The following is an 18748-nucleotide window of genomic DNA, read 5'->3' as shown; positions in this document are numbered from 1 at the left end:
GATTTTTTCTTTGACAATTCTATGTAAATTCTAAAACTGAAATGAGAACTCTTGGACCAGTTTCCCTGTATCTTTAGCACTAATATGGGCATTCCAACAACCGGTCGAATTGATGTCTCGCTAGCCCACTAGAATTTTTATCCTTCATGCTCTAACCAAAATTCACGTGTCAAGACATCCTGCTGCATTGATATTATGCATCAAAACATTATGTCTAGCAAATGTCTATGAGTCGGGGGTAGCATTTCTCCACTAGGAATTGCCTCCAAGCCCAAAGAAAGCATGCATTCTTTTTTCAATAAACTTTGTTCAAGGCTTTGTCTGTTAAGAGTAGGAAACCTTCGAATTGTTTGGAAGGCTGGTATTTCAAATGCTTATTGAGCTTTGCAGAATTACTACATCGAATTTTCATATAGGTCATTGTAACTTCTTTCCGATCTTTATAAAATTAATTTTTTTTTTTCATTTTATGCTCTGTTTTTCATTTTTTTCCCAGTTCCATATGGTAGTTTATCTATTTTATCAGACTTTTAGCCCAAAGCAAATGCCCAAGATGGCTAGATATGCTCATAGATTAACATACCATACCTATATAATCTGAACTAAGTATGGGTTGAGGCCCGGCCTACCAAGCTTAGGGCCTCAAACAATGACTGAGATAATGGTCATACCTGCATATGTTTGCATGTCCAAGGGCCAACATGGAATTATATCGCTTTCATTCCTTCCAAGATCTCTCTCCCTGCATGAAAACCACTTACATTGGAAGCAGCATGATTTTTTTTCTTTTCTTTTTTCTTTCTTCATTTTTGAAGGTATAATCATCTAAGCTTACCACTAAGATTTTGAGATGAACAGGTTGTTTCCACATAGCAAGTGACCTGTGATAATGCAGCGTCGTCTACTTGGGGCAGCATAATAGGATGTCATCGGGAGCTGAGCAAGTTTCAGCTGTAAGAACATAAATAAAGATAAGTCAACAGAGATTGACTAAATATGACAGGTCTCTTCGCACTACCTCCCATTGTGGACTAGTTGTAAGAGTATCATGTCATCTTACCAAGAGTTCGGTACAAGTTTGTGGAATATGGTGCAGAAAGTAAATGATGCTGCTGCTATTGAGAAGCTAGAAGATGCCTTCTATTAAGTGACTTATGGTTACCAATGGTTTCTATATGTATTTATAAAGTTCTTCAGGTCTTTCATCAATAATATATAACAAATATTGATGCTAGATATATAGTGCAATAAAGACTAGGAACTAACGCCTAAGAATCGCGTCCATAGTAAGCACCATCCTCAAAGGCATCGAAAAAAGCGTTGCAATAAAAGCCAGGCCATACGGCATCATCAGATTTCTATCAGAAGGAACCAAAGTTACTTCAGATATATTATTGAGTAAGGTGAAATGCCAGGAGTGGCTACTGAAGAATATTCCCACCAATCGCCTAATAGTACACCAACAATAATTTTTCCTCCTTTACTGTTATTTAAAGGGATGGTAGCCTTCATGCATACAATTGCACATACTAATACATGTCCCCTGACTCTGAGTGAGCCAACTCATAAGAATCCCAAGGGTGGGAACTAAAGTAATGCCTCCCCACTACCAATATCCTTAGCCTAGTCAGATCTGAAGCCAGTTTCAAAGGACGAACTACCACCATTTTGGCCTAGAAATCACCTTATGCAATTAAATCCTATATATAACTTCCCCAAAGAGAAATGAAAATTTATGTGCCGATACCTTTCCTATGGGAAGCACACAAGAAGATATTAAGGCATCACAGAAAACAGAAACAACACGAAACAACCCTATCTTTTACTTTCTCAAATCAAGCTTACAAATTACTCCAGGGATGAAATTAAATAGAAGAACATGATAGTGACTATAAAGGAGCAGTTATTTGGGTAAGGGTTAACAATGGCCAATGAAAGATAGTGTGTTCATAAATTTATTTGGGATGTGTTCAAGGCAACTACATTCACCTTGTCTGCCAGCATAGTAACATTATTAAAGGAGCATGATTATACTTGTGATAAGAAATATTGTAGTACATACATAGGGATACAAATTAGACAGGTTATAAAGTCATAGGATAATCACTAGAACTAATGGTTCACATCTAGCAAGTGCTCCCTTGTATTAGTCCAAACCTTGCAAAGAATCACCGCTAAAGTTTAGTTCGCACATATTTGTAAATTCAGCTCATTTGTTTTACTTCATTCCCTTTTCATTTTCTTCATCCCTTAGTTGTCTAAGAGTTCCTCGTTTTCTTCTTGTCGTATGATGAGAAGACTTCTTCTCATATCCTTTCATGCTTGGCACCAACTTACTATTTACATTCTGCCAAAATGTAAATGTGAAGAGTTGAATTAATCCAGGATTTTTTGAGGTAAAATATTTTAAGTCTAAAAAGAAACTGGATTTTCTTCTTCTTCTTTTTTTTGTTGACCATTGGAGACCTGCATACTTGTCAACAACTAAAAGTTTTAAGTATTGGAGGTAAATGTGGCTCTTGTAATTGATCAGGATGGGTTTGGGTTTGGGTCAGATAGGTCACCTACCAAGGCCCACTTGACCTGAACCGAATCTGACCAACTTGCCAGCAGCTCAAACTTCTCTAATCTTGACCCTGACAAGAGGGGCAACAGAAAGGCTGGTAATTATGAGTGGCAATGGTGTGTGACGAGTTTGATGAAAGAACAAAGTGTGGGTGACTGGCAGGATGATGGAGCAAGAACAAACTAATGAGATAACAAATGACAACAAGATCATGACATTATCAATAGCGCTGATCGGTTGCGCAAGGCGATGCGAAATAGGAACAGGCAGAATATTGTTGTTGGGGGCAGAGACGAAGAGAGCAGGTTTAGAGGAAATGAGAGTAAACAGAAGTATCGGCAAAGATGAAGAAATTGGGGAAGTGTCAACTTTAAATTCGATAATTTCATATTTCATTTATATATGAATGTGTTTGTTTAAAAGATTTACGACCAAAGGATCAGTGGCTTGAGTGACCCATAGTTGACCTGTAAACATGGCAGGTCAGATTAGGGTGGTCAAGCGTAGATTAGGTTGGTTTGAAGAGTCAGGGTCAAATTTATGAGCCTTCATAAAAAGTGCCACATACAAAATGTCGAATTCTTCACATGTTTGATACCGATATACTATTTGCATCATGCTGAACGTTTGCCACGTTTTATTTGGAATAGCATAGGAGAAAAGATTAGAGAGATAGAGAGGGTGGGGTTACAATCTTAGTACTTCTCAACTAAATGCACCAAATTTCTGTTCATAAACTAAATGCATGCCAAGAGGTTAATGCCAAATGGCAACTACTAATATCCCATAAATACTATTAAAATAAAAAACTACTGCAAAGTCTTAATCGTTTAAACTGAAAGTAGAAAATTCTGCTTCATAAAGTCATGTCCATAACTATAGATTTCCCTCATTTTGTTTGTTTTTGGAATGCTTTAACAATGAAAGAGATCAGAGCAATCACTAACAATAAATTCGTTGTCTTTTAATATCTTTATTATAATTTGTAATGAACAAGAAGCTTGTCATTTCATGATTATAGGAAGAATAGTACCTTCAAATGCAAAACTGACTTCAGAAAATAATAGCAGAAGAGGATATTGTCGCAAGAAAGATGAATATCACCAAGAAATTATATCACCAAGCTACTTAGCAATGTTTAGAATTAGCGAGTCATTTTGACAAACATGTGGAAGGCATGCATTGTTGACACTATATCTAGGACAAATTTATGATGATAGGCTATAAAACTAAGCAGAATTAAACAGAAATGGAGTATATAAATCCATTGTAATCCCCAAAGAAAAGTTATCAAGCAACCATCTTATTTTTTACTCCCAAGAAACAAATGGATAGCAGAACAGCAGCGGCGAGCTTACAAAAAATAGAACGAGAAGATGGGTTCTCGATATCTCGCAGAAAAGTGAGCGAGGGAAGGGATGAAAGAACGCGAGTGGAGTTCTGGCTTTACAGAGCGTTCGCTACATCGGGTCAAGAAGCCACCGGCGTCATCCAATAATGGGTTGGAACTCGACAAATAACTCTGGGTTGGGCTCCAGCTAGGCATCCTCGAAATCCATCTTTTTGGATCATGGAACCCACCTATATATCTTATCCATTAACCAATTCTATGCCCAGCATAGTGTCGCAGAAAGAACTGAGTTGTCTGGGTTTGAAAAACGCAGGTGCCGGTTAAATCGGAAGACTGCATGCCCCACGTCCGGATGGCTCTGTATAGATATATTTTTCTTTCATCAGTACTGAGGTGGCACTGGAGTGACGTACTCACACGTAGATGGCCTAGTAGGGTTTCCCACGAGTTGGGGAAGGCATGTGAAAACTTGCAGCCCGCATCGAACATTTTATGATGAAAAGGAGGCCTAGTAGAGGCTACTATGCAGGTGGGGTTCTGCCCCTTCTTCTCCCCTCCTATTCTTTGTACTGAAAAAATAGAGAGAATTGGACATATAGTACCGAATCTGACCCATAGTCTATATGAACTAAAAGTCTAAAAGACATACGTCCAATAAAGCTGACTATAAGCCGATCGTAGTGTTTGTGATTAAATTTGAATGGATTTAAACTCTTAATTTGGTAAAAATGCTGAGAGAGAAAAATGGTACCAGAAACAACAATCTGAAAAGTCCAGAGAGCTCACGATCATCGAGTTGGCAACTCACACAGGAACTGACCACCATGTTTGGCAACAAATCCTCCCCTTACCACTTGGCAAGAGGAACTTTTATATATATTTTACGGGAGGCGCATGGCACGACTCATTGAATAATCCTTTGAAGTAAAAGACGCTGCATATTCTGAAAGTTTGACCATCCAAGCAATCTTTGACTTGCTCATAAAAGTTTTATGTCCTAAAAAAAACATATTATAAGCTGGCAGTTAGCAATTCAATCTTGTTAACTTGGTTGAGATTTGTTGGCAACCAGTTTGAGTCAAGCTCACTCATCCCATGTTCAAATATGATATTTTATAAAAGTAAGAAAAATTTTATGGGGTTTCCGTGCAATCATTTTTGCAGCAAATACTTAGCTCTCTATATGCATACAATTAATATATTATCACATTAATAAAAAAAGATGATAGGTATCATGTGAAGGGCGGCCCAATACATTTAGAAGCTTAAGGCGAACTCACTAAAAGAGACATTTTTTAAAAAAATAATATTTTTTTAATAAGTGTAAAATATTTTAAAAAATTATTTAAAAATAATTCGTCTATTTTTTTGAGATGCAATGAGTTTATTTGTGACAATAGAACTATTTAGAGCTTCTTTTTAAGGTTGAATGAGTTTTTCTATGTATTTGTTTTTTGATTTTTTCATACCCACATTCAAATTTTCTATTAGACATTTGAATTTAAAAATAATATTATCAAACAAAACAGTTAAAGACAATCACTATAAAACCCGAAATGTCAACAGAAGCGGCGCCAGACTCAATGACGAACTCAAGTCCTGACAAGCGGTGCCGAACTCAATGGCGAAAAGTGGTGGCGGAGCTAATGTTAATTTTAATAGGGATCCTAAATATGAAAAGCTACTGTCAATTTTTTTAAAAATAAGCATGAAAGGGAAGCATGTCTGCATGGTAAAATGTTAGTGATAAATAATAACAATCAAGGATGCCACTCTCTCTCTCTCATGGAAAGCCTCAGAGGCCCAAGAAAATAAAAACAGCTATTTAATTGTTAATTGCCAATCCTTCGGTGGACTCCGCGATGGTGGAAAGCCTCCGTTGATTGGATTTTTGATTGCCAGTCGCTAAGATTTTCCTAATTGATCAATCTAAAATCCCAAGTATACCCTTCTTGACATTCCCCACCCAACCCTGCATGCACTAATTGCCCTGTTTCATGTTTCTGCTATCTCCTTCCCAGAAAAAAATCCCAAAAAAAGAACCCTTTCTGCTCTGTTTCACTATTCCCTTGCTTCCATCCCTAAAAAGAATCCGTCCCCACACTATTTCATAGTTCTTGTTTCTTTTATCATTAAAACAATCTCTCCCTACTCTATTTCACCATTCTCTTTTCATCAAGCGTTAAAAAATGTCCCTAAAAAAAGTTCCTCACCCACTCTGTTTCACCATTTCTTTTCTTCCATCCCTTAAAAAGTCTATAAAAAATCCCTTCCCACTCTGTTTCACCATTCTCTTTTCCTTCATCCCTCATAGGCCATCCCCATCTCGGCTGCGGAGAGTGGACGAAAATTCCGAGTTCCAACTTTGGCAACTCTGCTTCGATGATCCCACTGGCAGTCTTCCAGAGCGCAGAGGCATTCCTTTTAGCCGAGGCCTTAGGGACTGCCTCCATCACCCAAGACTTGGGCCGGCCCTGTGAACCATGTGCCCCAGAGATATAAGGCCTATGCTGCAAAAATGGATCATTTTATTAATGTCTCTCTACTATTAACTATCAAATAGAGCTGATGATTGATTAAAAATTACAAAAATGTAACAATTCAGATGATCGAGTTGCTTTAATTAGTATCCTTGATATGTATGTACATCAATGCATCAACATAATGTTGCAATCCATCAAATTTATACCAACGCTAACTCTAAAAATGCTCCAAAGAAGGAAGCGTGCCAATCAAAGTCAGCTTGCTTCATGTATCCCAACATAATTATGTGGTATCAAAACATATATAGTGTCCCTCATCCTTCGGAAGCTTGCAGTGTAACAGGTGAGATCAAATAGTACAAGTATAGTTGTGTTTCTCCGTTGTTTCCTTGAGTCTTGGCTTTCTTATATATATATATATATAATGGCGGCTCATACCAAAGTGTAGCCAATAAAATTATTAAAAAAAAGTTGGCGAGGAAAGAAAGAGAGAGACGCTAGATTCTTCCATAAAATTTCTCCAAAATGATGTGTCAAAAATGAAGAAGCACTGTTCGAGGGTCGCTCTCCACATAGGCAGGAGATTTAGGGCTTTCATGCGAGAGACGACAGTTGACTTCCGCACAAGCATGACCGCTAAATCCCCCGAGTGCTTTGAGGTTCACGCTTCCTTCTACCCCGCTGACCTTACCCATATGGCCGGAACACCCCCTCCCTCCCCCGTGCTCATCCTTCATCGCAGGTAATTTGGGAAGCGCTAAGGCCTTTCCCACAACTCTCACCATGGTCTTCCTGTGATCTAGGGTTGGCGAGAGTGACGTTGACAGAGGAGGTTAGCATAGACGTACACGAGCTGGAAGCTGGAGGCTGAAGCCGCGGTGGGGGGTGGGTGGCGGAGAACAAGCGCTCGAGGGGTCCAGTTCTATTGCGGTCCTTTGCGACGGTGACGATGAAGGAGGGGGAAGGCCTAGCGTTGACGAGGAAGAGCTAGTGGCAGAGAAGAGGCGCTCAAGGGTCCACTTTGTCAAATGAAGATGCACCAATTAGTCTGGTGCATTCTGGAACTTTTTATTTGCCGATTCCTCGAAAAAAAAAAAAGCACCAATCATATGGTCACACAATGATGAAGTTCTTTCGCACAAAAGACCTTACTCGAACCCTCTCACAAATGTGATGGGCATGCCTCATGTTTTAGTTCGACTTCTTGACAACTCAAAGTCAATTACTCTTCCCTCTATCGAATTCTATCATTTTTGGATATATTACTTCGATTACAAGCAGAACCTTCAAGGTTTGCTATTATATCATGAGCTTTAAGCACAGGTAGTATCTTGGTTGTGAAGTCAACAACGGATATGCTTGCACAATTGAAATTTGCTTGATACTGTGTCAAGAAAATATATTCCATTAGTTTCTTGGAGTTAAGGAAATATGTTTGATGGATGAATATCCGGATGAATGATGATGAAAAAATAAAGCTTAAGGATTTTAGTGCCATGTATTGGTCTGTATTGGATTATATCGTAAAGTATCGATACTATTATATTCTTGTAACTATATCATATCAACACATGGTATTTCAACTTTATTCTATTATATTAGCATTGAGGAGATATCACAGTCCAATAAGTACCAATATTCTAAAGTTTGATGAAACATCAATAATGTACTTGCAATTAATGGAGGATCGGATTGCTCAAAATAGCTATAATTTTTGTTGACTGATTTAGTTAATACAATTATGCAATAGAATTGCTTACAAGTTTTGTTCCGTTACTCTCTTTTGCTACAACCTTTCTAGCTTCTACCATTTGTATATATATTCAACCTTTATTTTCTTTATTATGATATCGTTGAATGATGAATAGAAGAAAATAACAAACATGATCAATCAATATCCATCAAATGATGTATGTACCAGATGAGAGTAACTATAAGAAATCATGGAGGAAAATATTAGTTCCAAGAAGTAACCCTTTATTAGCTGAGTAGGATAGGTCGATGTATGGGCAAAAATTAGCAACCTTGCATATTAAGGGCTAAATATGATTATATCAGAGAGGGGCTATTGAGCTTGAATATACAGAGGAAATGCTATCTAATAAATGCAAGTGATGCAATTGAAGTTAACTTTGATATCTTGATTCAATGTTTGCTAATTTTAGCTCATAATAGTTTCTCTATCAAACTCTATCACCTTCCATCTTTGTCCACACTTATATCAAGAATATAAAGGAACTTCGGAGAATCGGTTCATTATTAGATGAGCTTTAAATTTGGCCATTAAGATAAAACTTCACATTTGTCAATTAAGCTTGTTATAACTATTTATAAATTAGTGTTTTTCGATAACTATTTATAAAAATCTACGTACCGTTACTCAAAAATTGCTCAAGTCATAGTTGTGCTTCGTGGTTGTCTTAGATCATAGAATGATAATGATGATAATAATGATAATTTTAAAATTGTCTTGCTGATGACCATGAATGTTGTTGATTAGCTCCATTAGTAAATATGCATAGGGTTACTCGAACAACTTACAATTTTTCTTTTATTGTTGGGCAAAACCAGAGCTATACCCATAGAATTTTAGTCCACTGAATGGCAACTTTTTTTTCTTCTCAGCATTTGCACTCTGAGAGTCCCTGCAATTTTCAAAAACAAGAAAGCTATAATTATTCTATTCTTTTTCTTTTTTGGTTGCCTTGAGGCAATTATTGTTTTTTTAATTATCGATCATGTAAATTTAGTTCCATGGCTAGATGAAATATTATTTACATGATGAAAAAATTGATATCCAATCAATAACCAACGCAACGCCAAGTGCAGAAATATCATTTCATTTTTTTTAGTATGGGAAAATATAAATTCTTCGAAAAATCAGGAAAGAAAGCGAAAATAGAACACTTTTAATTAGGTTTTTTTTCTCATCAAACCGGCCAGGAAATAAAAGAGCAAACAAAAGGGGGCGAGGGACAGACGCAACGGACGCAGTGAGAGAGAGAACGAGAGAGACTCTCCCTCTCGCTCGCTCGCTGGCGCTCCCGATCGGATCTTCGGATCCCTCGATTATATCTTTGGAAACTATGGATTGCTAAGAGAAAACACCCGAAAACCCTAATCCCCCCTCGCTTCCCCCTCACCGGAGCTCCCCGATCGGAACCCTTACCCTAGCCTCCGCCTGCCCCATGGCCTCCGGAGCCGATCCGTCCTCCGCCTCTCACTCCCCTCGCTCCGCCCGCCCCTCCCGCGGGCCCTCCTCCCCATGGTCCCACGCCCTCCGCGGCGATCCCGAGTCCGCCGCCACCGACGCTGCCCCTCCGCCACCCTCTTCTTCCCCGCCTCCGGTCGCCCCGATCCTCTCTCTGGAGATATCCGATCGCTCCCCTCCGGTGCCACCCGAGAACGTGGCTTCGTCGTCCGGGACCTCTCCGCAGTCGTCGATGCCATCGGATACCTCCGAGCACGGGAGCAACGGTAATGCTGCGGCCTCTGCGTCCTCCTCCGCCGCCGCGGCCGCCCGAGGAAAGAAGCCTGCTTGGCAAAGGCCATCCAACGGATGGATCGAGGTCGGCCCCGTCATGGGGGCGTCCTGGCCCCCTCTCTCCCTGTCCACCAAGGCCTCCCCCAAATCGTCGTCCTCCGATACGTCGAAGGGCTCTTCTGATATAACAATCTCTTCTCCCCCGGTGAGATCTTAAGCTTTCTTCAAATTTCAATGTTATTTCACTAAGGAAAAAAAAAAAAGAAGAAAGATCGATAGCCATGCATGCTGTTCTTTTAATTCCATATGTTGGTTTGTGCATATATATAATCTTTTGGAATTAGGGGCCTGTGATATCAACTCCTTCTCCGAAGCCGAATTCGAACAATAAAAACCTGGATTCAACCCCAGACCTTGTGGTTCCTCCTGCCCGCCAGAAACCCAACAAGCGTGGCAGCGGCGGCGGCAGTAGCAGCGCTACGCCGGCCAATGGTATACCGGCATTGCAATCGCTGCCACCGGCTTCGGCCGTGGGGACTCAGATCACCCCAGCCAAACAGACTACCCCAGAACCATCTCCCAGAGACCTCCCCAACAGAAACAGCAGCAACAGCAACTGGGAGCATGGCACCGGAGGCGGTGGTTTTGCACCTCAGCAACATGGCAGAAATGATCACCACCGGGGTTACGGTGGCAACCGGAGGGGTGGCGGTGGTGCGTCCCACCATGGCAGTTTTGGGAGCCGACGGGATCAGGAGCGTGGGAACTATGAGTGGAGTCATCGGGGTTTTAGCAGCAGGGATGCCAACGTGCAGCAGCACCAGCAGCGGGGTGTTCGACCGTACCCAAGACCGCCTCCGCCGGTAGCACCACCGCCGTTCATTGGCCCGCCTCCTCAAGTCCGACCTTTTGTGAATCCTATGGGCTATTCTGGTGAGTTTTATGCATTCTCTACGGTTGCTTCATGGTATATCCTCCCACGTGGTGTTGATATTCACTTGTTATCCATGCGGTGGTGGTCTCCTTGTTAGATATTCCTCCTATGTATTATGTCACGGCGGCACCCCCACCTCCTGAGACTCTCAGGGGTTTGCCTTTTGTTGCTCATCCAGCAGCACCCCCTGCAATGTTTTTCCCAGCGATAGAGCCTCAGCGTGCTATGTTGCTGAAACAGATAAACTACTACTTCAGGTGAGACTCCAGTCCGTATATGTAATCTTTCTAGCAACTAAGGAAGGATTTGTTAAGCTACTATTTCTTTTTCATTTTTCTTTTTCCATGCAGTACTGAAAATTTGTGCAAGGATATTTACTTGCGACAGAACATGGACGAGCAGGGCTGGGTTCCTATATCCTTGATTGCTGGTTTCAACAGAGTTAGTTATCTTGGGACACTTTCTCTTCTGCTCTATCATATGTACATGCATTAGTTTCTTTTGACTTCAGTAGTAATGCTGTATTATTATTAGATGCTTGCTTTTTGTAGATTTTAGTATATATGTCTGTTTATGAGACTGGATTTCTTTTCAAGCTTTCCTGCATAGCTAATCTCTTGATATTAGAGTGATATATGGATATATATGTGCGCGCGCGCGCGAGTGTACATGCCAAGCAAGATACGTTGTTTTGATATCAGACCCCATGCTGGTGCCATCCTGTTATTGTGTTGGTTCGGTATAGTATAGCGTACCTTAATACCAAGTATAGGAGATGAATCAGGAATGCAACATTGTGTATTTAAATAAGGAGCATGAATAGGTTAGATCTTAAGGAGAACATGCATGAGTAAGAAGAAACTGATAGAGCAAATCAAAACCTTGCTTAGAAACATGATTTGGAGGAGCGAACACCTGCTTTAGATGGCTTTGATTGATTCCAATCCTTGTCTGAGATTAATTGACTCTCTCTCCCTTGACTAGTTCTTCTGACTCATCGAACTTGAAGACTGCTCATTATGCATACATGTATGATAGGTAGATAATGACTATGAGGCTTATGTGCGATCATGCATGAGGGGACAATGGAACTCGCATTTGTTTGTCCTTAGATCTATCACCTCGGACCTATGTTCTCTGGGCTACTGTATTCATTGGTCATTGTAAGGGCCACCCATCACCTGTACCGCTATTCATAAGGTGCCAGAATCAGCACTAAGAAAGGGTGTTCAAGCTGACTTGTATGACTCGTAAGCTGACTCGTACATTTTTTTCCTCATGTATTTTTTCGTAATCTTCGCATTGTTGCAACCCATGACTTTTAACTAGTTTTGTTCATAATCCTTTGGCTGGTACCTCCTTTTCAGCATTTTCATTTCCTTTTATATTTCATATCCCAACTGTTGGATCATGCCCATGCTGCCATATCCACCACACATAAACGGTTCAACTTCGCAGAAGCAAACTAAATTTCTGCTTTGGAAAGCTGATGCCAATCAAAAAAGATCCTACATATCTTTCTATCCGATCTGATAAGAGCTATGAATTTATCTTGCCAAAAAATTCCAGTACCCAATTTTACTTCTTGATAGCCCTTGAAAAATTGTCACGTGAACCTGAATAATCTGTTGCTTCTGGAGAGAATCACCATGGATTGGATAAGTAGTTGCATCTCATATTTCGAAATTTTTTAGCTTGCTGCCATCTCCTTTCTTGTTCCCTATGTTGCTGCCCATAAGCCTTGAAACCTTTTTTTGCTGCCTAAGCATCTCATCATCAGCACACAATGGATTTATAATATGAAAATCAGCATATTGTTGCTCCAGATTTCATGAATCAGCAGGGGGCCATTCCCAAGAATTGAGAGGTCAAATCTGATCGATCCTCAATTCTTAAGTTTTATGGGGGTTTTCGTGAACCTTGAACATCTATGTTTGATGAGGATTCAAGTAGAACTCATGTATGCATTTATAGTTGTTTCAAGATTCCATAATTCATTGAACTGCTTTATATTTGCTTCTAATTATTGCTGTATATCCCAGAATGTAATGCAGCATATAGGTATATCTTTCAGCTTACATTTTCTGAAATATCGCAGATGCGCGGGAAATATACTATAAACTCATTCTGAATTTTGGATACATGTACATCTTTGACATACTGAAACGACCGCCACTATTGGTATTAAACCAATAACGATTGATACAAGCTAAATGTTTTAATTGGTAATTAAGCCAATTTATTTGTATCTGTAGTAGTATTAAAATGCTTATTCTCATTCAAAAATTTTCCAGGGTTTCTTATTTTTATCTCACTTATGAGGTCATCAATTGCATCATTAGTGGGATCAGGACATTCTTCCTAGCATTGGATGTGCTTACTGTGGTCTGTCTTGGTTTTCATGGCGTACAAATTGGATTTATGATTTCCATGTTAAGAGTTGTTGATTCTCAGGTACCAATTTTTGATGCAGTCTGACATATGATCAGATGGCAAGGACAACTTAAATGCTGAAATTAATTTCTATCTAATGATTTGCCTTTCAAAACAAGAAATTCAGCAGAAGAGTTGGGAAAAAAGGTTTATTAGAGAGAATAATAAATGATAGAAAGAAATCCAAATAGAGAAGATAGAAGAGCTACAATGCTCAGTATGAAGGAAATTGACTAAAACCTATTCAATATCACCACTTGTCTTCATTAGACTGTAATTACTAAACCCTAACTCTGCTTTATCTTGAAAACCCATAACTACGCCCCCCACCCAACAAAAAAAAATACAGGTTTTCACAATTATTGTAGCATGATAGTACTATGAACAATACTTTGTCCATTGGCATATTAATAGTAATAGGTAACTCCAAGGTACCAAGCTTGTTTGCAACAAAGAATGATAATTTTGCTCCAGTGTTTTTCACGGCTACATGTCATGGTATTCCTATTATTCATGTCTTTAGGCATGCTTGTAGTTAAGTTCCTTGCATCTTTAGTCACCCATAACCTTATCTTATTCTTTTTATCTGGAACAATCCTGTATATTACATGTGCTAAAGTGTAATTCCATTTTGCTGTGCTTCTATAAACATCATTCAAAAAGTCTTGCAAGTTGTGAAACTGTTTGCATTTTCTTTCTGTGATTGTCAACACTACATGGTGCAGTTTTTCCATGCCAGTATTAAGTTGTTTCTTCTATCATTGTATCTTAGTTATCATTTTGCAATCACTGAATCGGGTATTCTACAATGTTAACAGAATTAACATTAGTAGAATACTAACTGATAATTAATTGCTCAAAACTGCATTCTTGTGAAGATATTCTCATTTCATTGTACCCATTTATAGATAAGATCACAGATTTATGCTGAGTTGTACCCAAGGAGAGCTTTTCAACGTTTTCTGCATATTTATTTATTTTTAATAATTGGTGGTACATTTATTTTTACTGTACAAGTCTGATGAAGTTGACATTGTATTTGCAAGATTTGTACTGCCATAATATCATTTTTAATTTTTTAGCTTATAGCTGAAATGGTATCTGTAATCTTAAAAGCTGTGGTTGGATATGTATCATGGTGAAATTTCTAGGTGCCAGTCAGATTGAATGAGGAATTTTGATCGTTTTGATATCTGTGTAGAACTTTTGTTCTATCTTTATATATTTTATCAGTAAACCAACCAATGTTGTCTGTACAAAGGTTGTTGCCTACTAATCTCCCAAAATGTTTCTATAGCAGCCAATTTTATAGTCACCTGTGGGTGCTCTTTTATCATTTGAAAGTCTCAAATCTTAATCACAGGTTAGACCAATGGTACTTCTGATTTTAGATGTCATCATCTGTAGGTTCATGGTTTTCTTACAATCTCCATTTTGGTTGGGATTATTTTGAAACTGCCTCAAGGGTAAACATTTTGGCCTAAACGATCTCATGAGCATTAAAAAAAAGTAAGGATAATATGTATTAGAATACAACAAAAGGTAGAACTGCCTAAATAAATTTCGCTGAGAGATCTACAACAGACAAACCTTCTTCCTTTGACTTGGTTGGTCTACCAATCTCTTTTGTTTCTGGTCACTATCTTCTTCAGCAATTTGCACAAGGTCTTATTGAAGGCTTCTGCAAGTCTGTTTGTGCATGCATTAATGTCCTGGAAGATCTCAAATTTGTCCGATATTTTTTTGAACTTACTAATTTGGAAAGCATCTTTTGCCATTGGAGCTTTATTTTTTTGAAAGAACTTGTTCAAACTAATAATTAACCCAATTAAGAGCTTTATTTTTATTTTAGTGTGATCTTTCAATTCAATCTATCTATTTGTCACAAACTTTTCCTGGCACCAGCTGGACATCCATAAGTTAGTCTTTTTGGTTTTATTTACATATAATAGGGACTGTACCTACAAAGCTGTCTGGTCTGGAAGTTGCTAGGCCACATGTTTTCCTACGGCAGTTGTGTTGCCATATGAAGTAATATGATAGGTATAACATATATTGCAGATCTGTGAGACATTTGTAAGCTTGATGAGTCTAAGCTTAAGTTATTAATATTTTCACTTTGATGGAGCGGAGGATAGATACAAGTAATGACAGAATTCATTTAAGTGTTCCCCGATAGTGGCATTCTGTTTAAGATGGTTACTGAACCATGCAATTGTCTAATTAGGTTTTGTGTTATACTACTAGGGTTTGATTTCTTTTTCATTGGTACAAACACTTCTCTGCTTCAATTTTGTTATCTTTGTTATGTAAAGTTGGTACATCTGTCATTTCTATGTGATGTATATTTGTGCAAATTTGTGCAGGTGAAGCAATTAACAAATAGCAAACAGTATATTTTGGATACTGTACGGCTGTCAGATGTCGTGGAAGTACAGGTATATTTTTATATAAATATTTTATCAAAGTTTAATTAGGATCTAATAGTTGTTTTCCACTCAAAATATAATATAATATAAAAAAGAGATTAATTTGTTAAATGCAAATTATTTCTTATAGTCTGTTGATGTGCTACTGTCTAAAGAGAAGAGTAAGTAGAGTGGTGGACCATGAAGGATGGCTAGCGTCCATGTTAAAATAAGGAAACCTCTAATTAACTAAACCTCTCTTGCAGGACCTTATCTTTTCCTCCCCACATTTCACTTCCATTTATCCCTCTTTCTCTCTTACACATACCTTGATGCAGGGTGAGAAAATAAGGAAGCGTAATGATTGGATGAATTGGGTGCTGCCCCCATCTCCCAATCATTTTGGAACTGTTTCTGGTATGCAGTCTCCTGCAACGTCGGACTATGATACTCTGGTGGCTCGGTTGGAAACTGTTGGACTTGAGGGAGTATCTAACCACAATAGCATGGGGGGCTCAACTCATACTGAGGTAATTCTTAGCAGATCAGCATCCGGGAGTTTGAATAACCAGTTGCAGGTGGCGGGCAGTCTTAGTGAAGATGGAAAAGTCACTGGACACATAAATTCAGATTATTCCAAGTCAGGAAGAAGTTTAGTCAGGAATGACACATTGTAGAAATCCATTTTCTCCAGGGCAAGGTTTTATGTGAGGGAGGCCGTCTGCGGGAGGGGCAAAGGTTTATTTGCTAGGTAAGATATTTTGCTTTGCCCATAGATGGAAGTGTCCAATTCTCAGCTTAGAAAAAAAAGATAAGAAAAATGAAAATGAAAAGAAAAGAGAGTGAAAGAGGGGAAAAAAGAAAAGAAAAGAAAGACAGGTAGGAAGAATTACCAGTATGAGGCGGCACTTATGCTTGGTAGAGTGCTGCTTACTGAGTGGGATATCTCATTGCCATGCATGGTCACTGGGCTGTTAAACTATTGTCTTGAGATTTTCTTTTTTGCTGTGAAACTCCATTTTTGGGGAGGATACTTTTGTCATTTTGGGAGTTGAGGGCTGGAATTGGTGACATTATCTGCACTTCCTTGAAAACTCCTCTCTCTCTCTTCTTCTTTTTTTTAAAAATTTTTTTTCAACATTTCTTTTTGTTTCAATACATCAAAACATATTCTCATATTTATATAGCATTTTTTTAATTAGTTAAAGACATGGTGCATGAGTACTTGGTTACTCGGTTACCCGTTGCTGTGATTAATAATTCGTCTGTATTAATGATGGCAGGTCTTGTTTGATTTTATGGATAGAATATGTTTGTTCTGGTTTATGTGCTTTATGGAGCAAGCAGGTGTCTCCTGTATTACCAGCAATGGCTATGGGTTTCCTGTGTTGGTAGACTTCATTAGTTTATTTATTTATTTGGAAAATCTGGCTGGATGTTGTGATGTTGTCAAATGTATCCTGGGCTCGTAATGGGTTGTCTTGATTTCTGGCTCTGTTGCTGGTAGATGATTTCCCGCGAGTGCATTTGGACAGGCAACGAAGTCATGAAATTTTCTGATTTTAAATTAATTTCTGACACCAAGAGTTAGATTTTACAGAATTAGTTATTGGATTTTCTAGTGGAAGTTCGAAGTGCTGAAATCACAGAATTGAGAATTTTTATAGTTCCGATCATATAAATCCATGATGATTTCTCCTCTATTTATATTTTATTCTTAAAACTGGAGATGAACCAATCAATATTGGAATCCAGCCCAGCCTGATCAAAATTGGGTGGGTGGGTGATTAGATTATGCCTTTATATAAAATATAAGTAAATAACTAATTTTATTCAAGAAATATGTAATATCTCAAGTCTCGACAAGAACAAAAATAATGAAAAATAAAATTGACCAGTAATACATTTATAAAAATCAACAAAAAATATAAAGATATAGGCTATGCATAATGCAATTTACAAACTAATAAATAAAGATAAATTTCATGCCCTTCAACTTAACCAAAAATTTATTTTCTAATAGATAAATGGATAGAAGAGAATTATAGATGACACTAAATTCAAATATCTAGATTAGTCAAAACTATTCATCCAAAATAGAAAGGACGGTAAATGCTAAATAATAACGGCGGAAGCTCTCTCTATTGTCACAAATTCCAATCCAACAGTTAGTGTGTATGGATTGGGCGGGGTCAAGTTATCCGGCCCTTAAATCCAAACCCAGTCCGATCCACTCAGGTTTTGAGAATATGTAATCGTAATTGATCTAGAACTCAAAACCAAACCAATCCATGAAGATCGCATCGGTTTGATTTTCGGGTTGATCCAAAACTCTGTGCATTCCTGGTGTAATGCGGTGTTACCAATCAATGGGTAGTCCGGCTCTGTGACTTGAGCAAGTCGTACATTTTGGGCAGTTGCCAACCGGGAGACCATGATGGTTATTAGTGTGTAAAGCTGCTTGATGATAAGGGAGAAAAAAAAAGAAAGTAATAGTTGCTACTTAATTCATGAAAGTTTCTTGTCTCTCTCTTTTGGGTGAAGTTGAAAGCGAAAGAAACTTCATCGGCGGTGAGTGTGGGCATCACCTCATGTTTCAAGACATTCGAGCTATGATTAGTAGTGGTGTGGCATTCTACGCCAAGCATGTAATTGGCCTGCAGACTGGATGGCCTCGTATGACCCTGTGGGTGGGAAAAAAAGAGCCGCCTAATGCGCTCCGAGATGTATTATTTCTTGATCTCTTTGAATGTGTCCAATATGAATCATCTGTTTCAGCAAAAAAAAGAGAGAAGGAAATTAGAATGCAAACAAGACAACAGAAAGAAAACAACAACCGAAACACAGAGACTTGATCAAATGTCATGGAAAAAGACCAAAAGCTATATGTTTTGTGGTAGAGGAGGTGCTGCTGGATGGTTTGCCTTTCACCACCCTGCTGGTGCTTCATGCTCACCACGCACAATCACCAAATTTTTGGTACTACCGTCTAGTTGTTTTTCGGTAAATGGTGATGCTGGGTTATTCAAGTGGACTGAAACTTAGCTAAGCTCGGTAATGTTTAATTGAAATTTTATCTTCAGGAAAGG

The 18748-nt window shown here is 38.6% G+C and overlaps 1 protein-coding gene and 1 long non-coding RNA gene across 2 annotated transcripts; one reads left to right on the top strand and one right to left on the bottom strand.

The window, feature by feature from the left end:
* Positions 1-492: 492 nt before the first annotated feature.
* Positions 493-4137, bottom strand: LOC113463564. The gene is made up of 3 exons (XR_003387992.2): positions 3925-4137; positions 836-951; positions 493-742 (listed from the first exon to the last, which is right to left on the bottom strand). It is a non-coding gene; the product is annotated as an uncharacterized LOC113463564 (long non-coding RNA).
* A 5223-nt stretch (positions 4138-9360) lies between these two features.
* LOC103719590 (la-related protein 1C-like) lies at positions 9361-16916 on the top strand. The gene is made up of 6 exons (XM_039118109.1): positions 9361-10089; positions 10229-10817; positions 10916-11075; positions 11169-11259; positions 15618-15689; positions 15998-16916. Exons 1-6 carry the CDS (start codon positions 9589-9591, stop codon positions 16334-16336), a joined length of 1752 nt encoding a protein of 583 aa, XP_038974037.1. The 5' UTR covers positions 9361-9588; the 3' UTR covers positions 16337-16916.
* The last annotated feature ends 1832 nt before the right edge of the window (positions 16917-18748 follow it).

This window comes from Phoenix dactylifera, chromosome 2, assembly GCF_009389715.1.
Source record: "Phoenix dactylifera cultivar Barhee BC4 chromosome 2, palm_55x_up_171113_PBpolish2nd_filt_p, whole genome shotgun sequence".
NCBI classification, from domain to species: Eukaryota; Viridiplantae; Streptophyta; class Magnoliopsida; order Arecales; family Arecaceae; genus Phoenix; species Phoenix dactylifera.
The sequence above is the reverse complement of the archived record's forward strand: the minus strand, read 5'-3'. Positions and strand labels throughout refer to the sequence as shown.

Excerpts from the sequence above, each read along its gene's own strand:
- LOC103719590 (XM_039118109.1), top strand. The coding sequence starts at position 9,589 with ATGGCCTCCGGAGCCGATCCGTCCTCCGCCTCTCACTCCCCTCGCTCC. Across the intron at positions 10,090-10,228 it reads TAACAATCTCTTCTCCCCCG|GGGCCTGTGATATCAACTCC; the intron begins GTGAGATCTTAA and ends TTTTGGAATTAG. Across the intron at positions 11,076-11,168 it reads CAGATAAACTACTACTTCAG|TACTGAAAATTTGTGCAAGG; the intron begins GTGAGACTCCAG and ends TTTTCCATGCAG.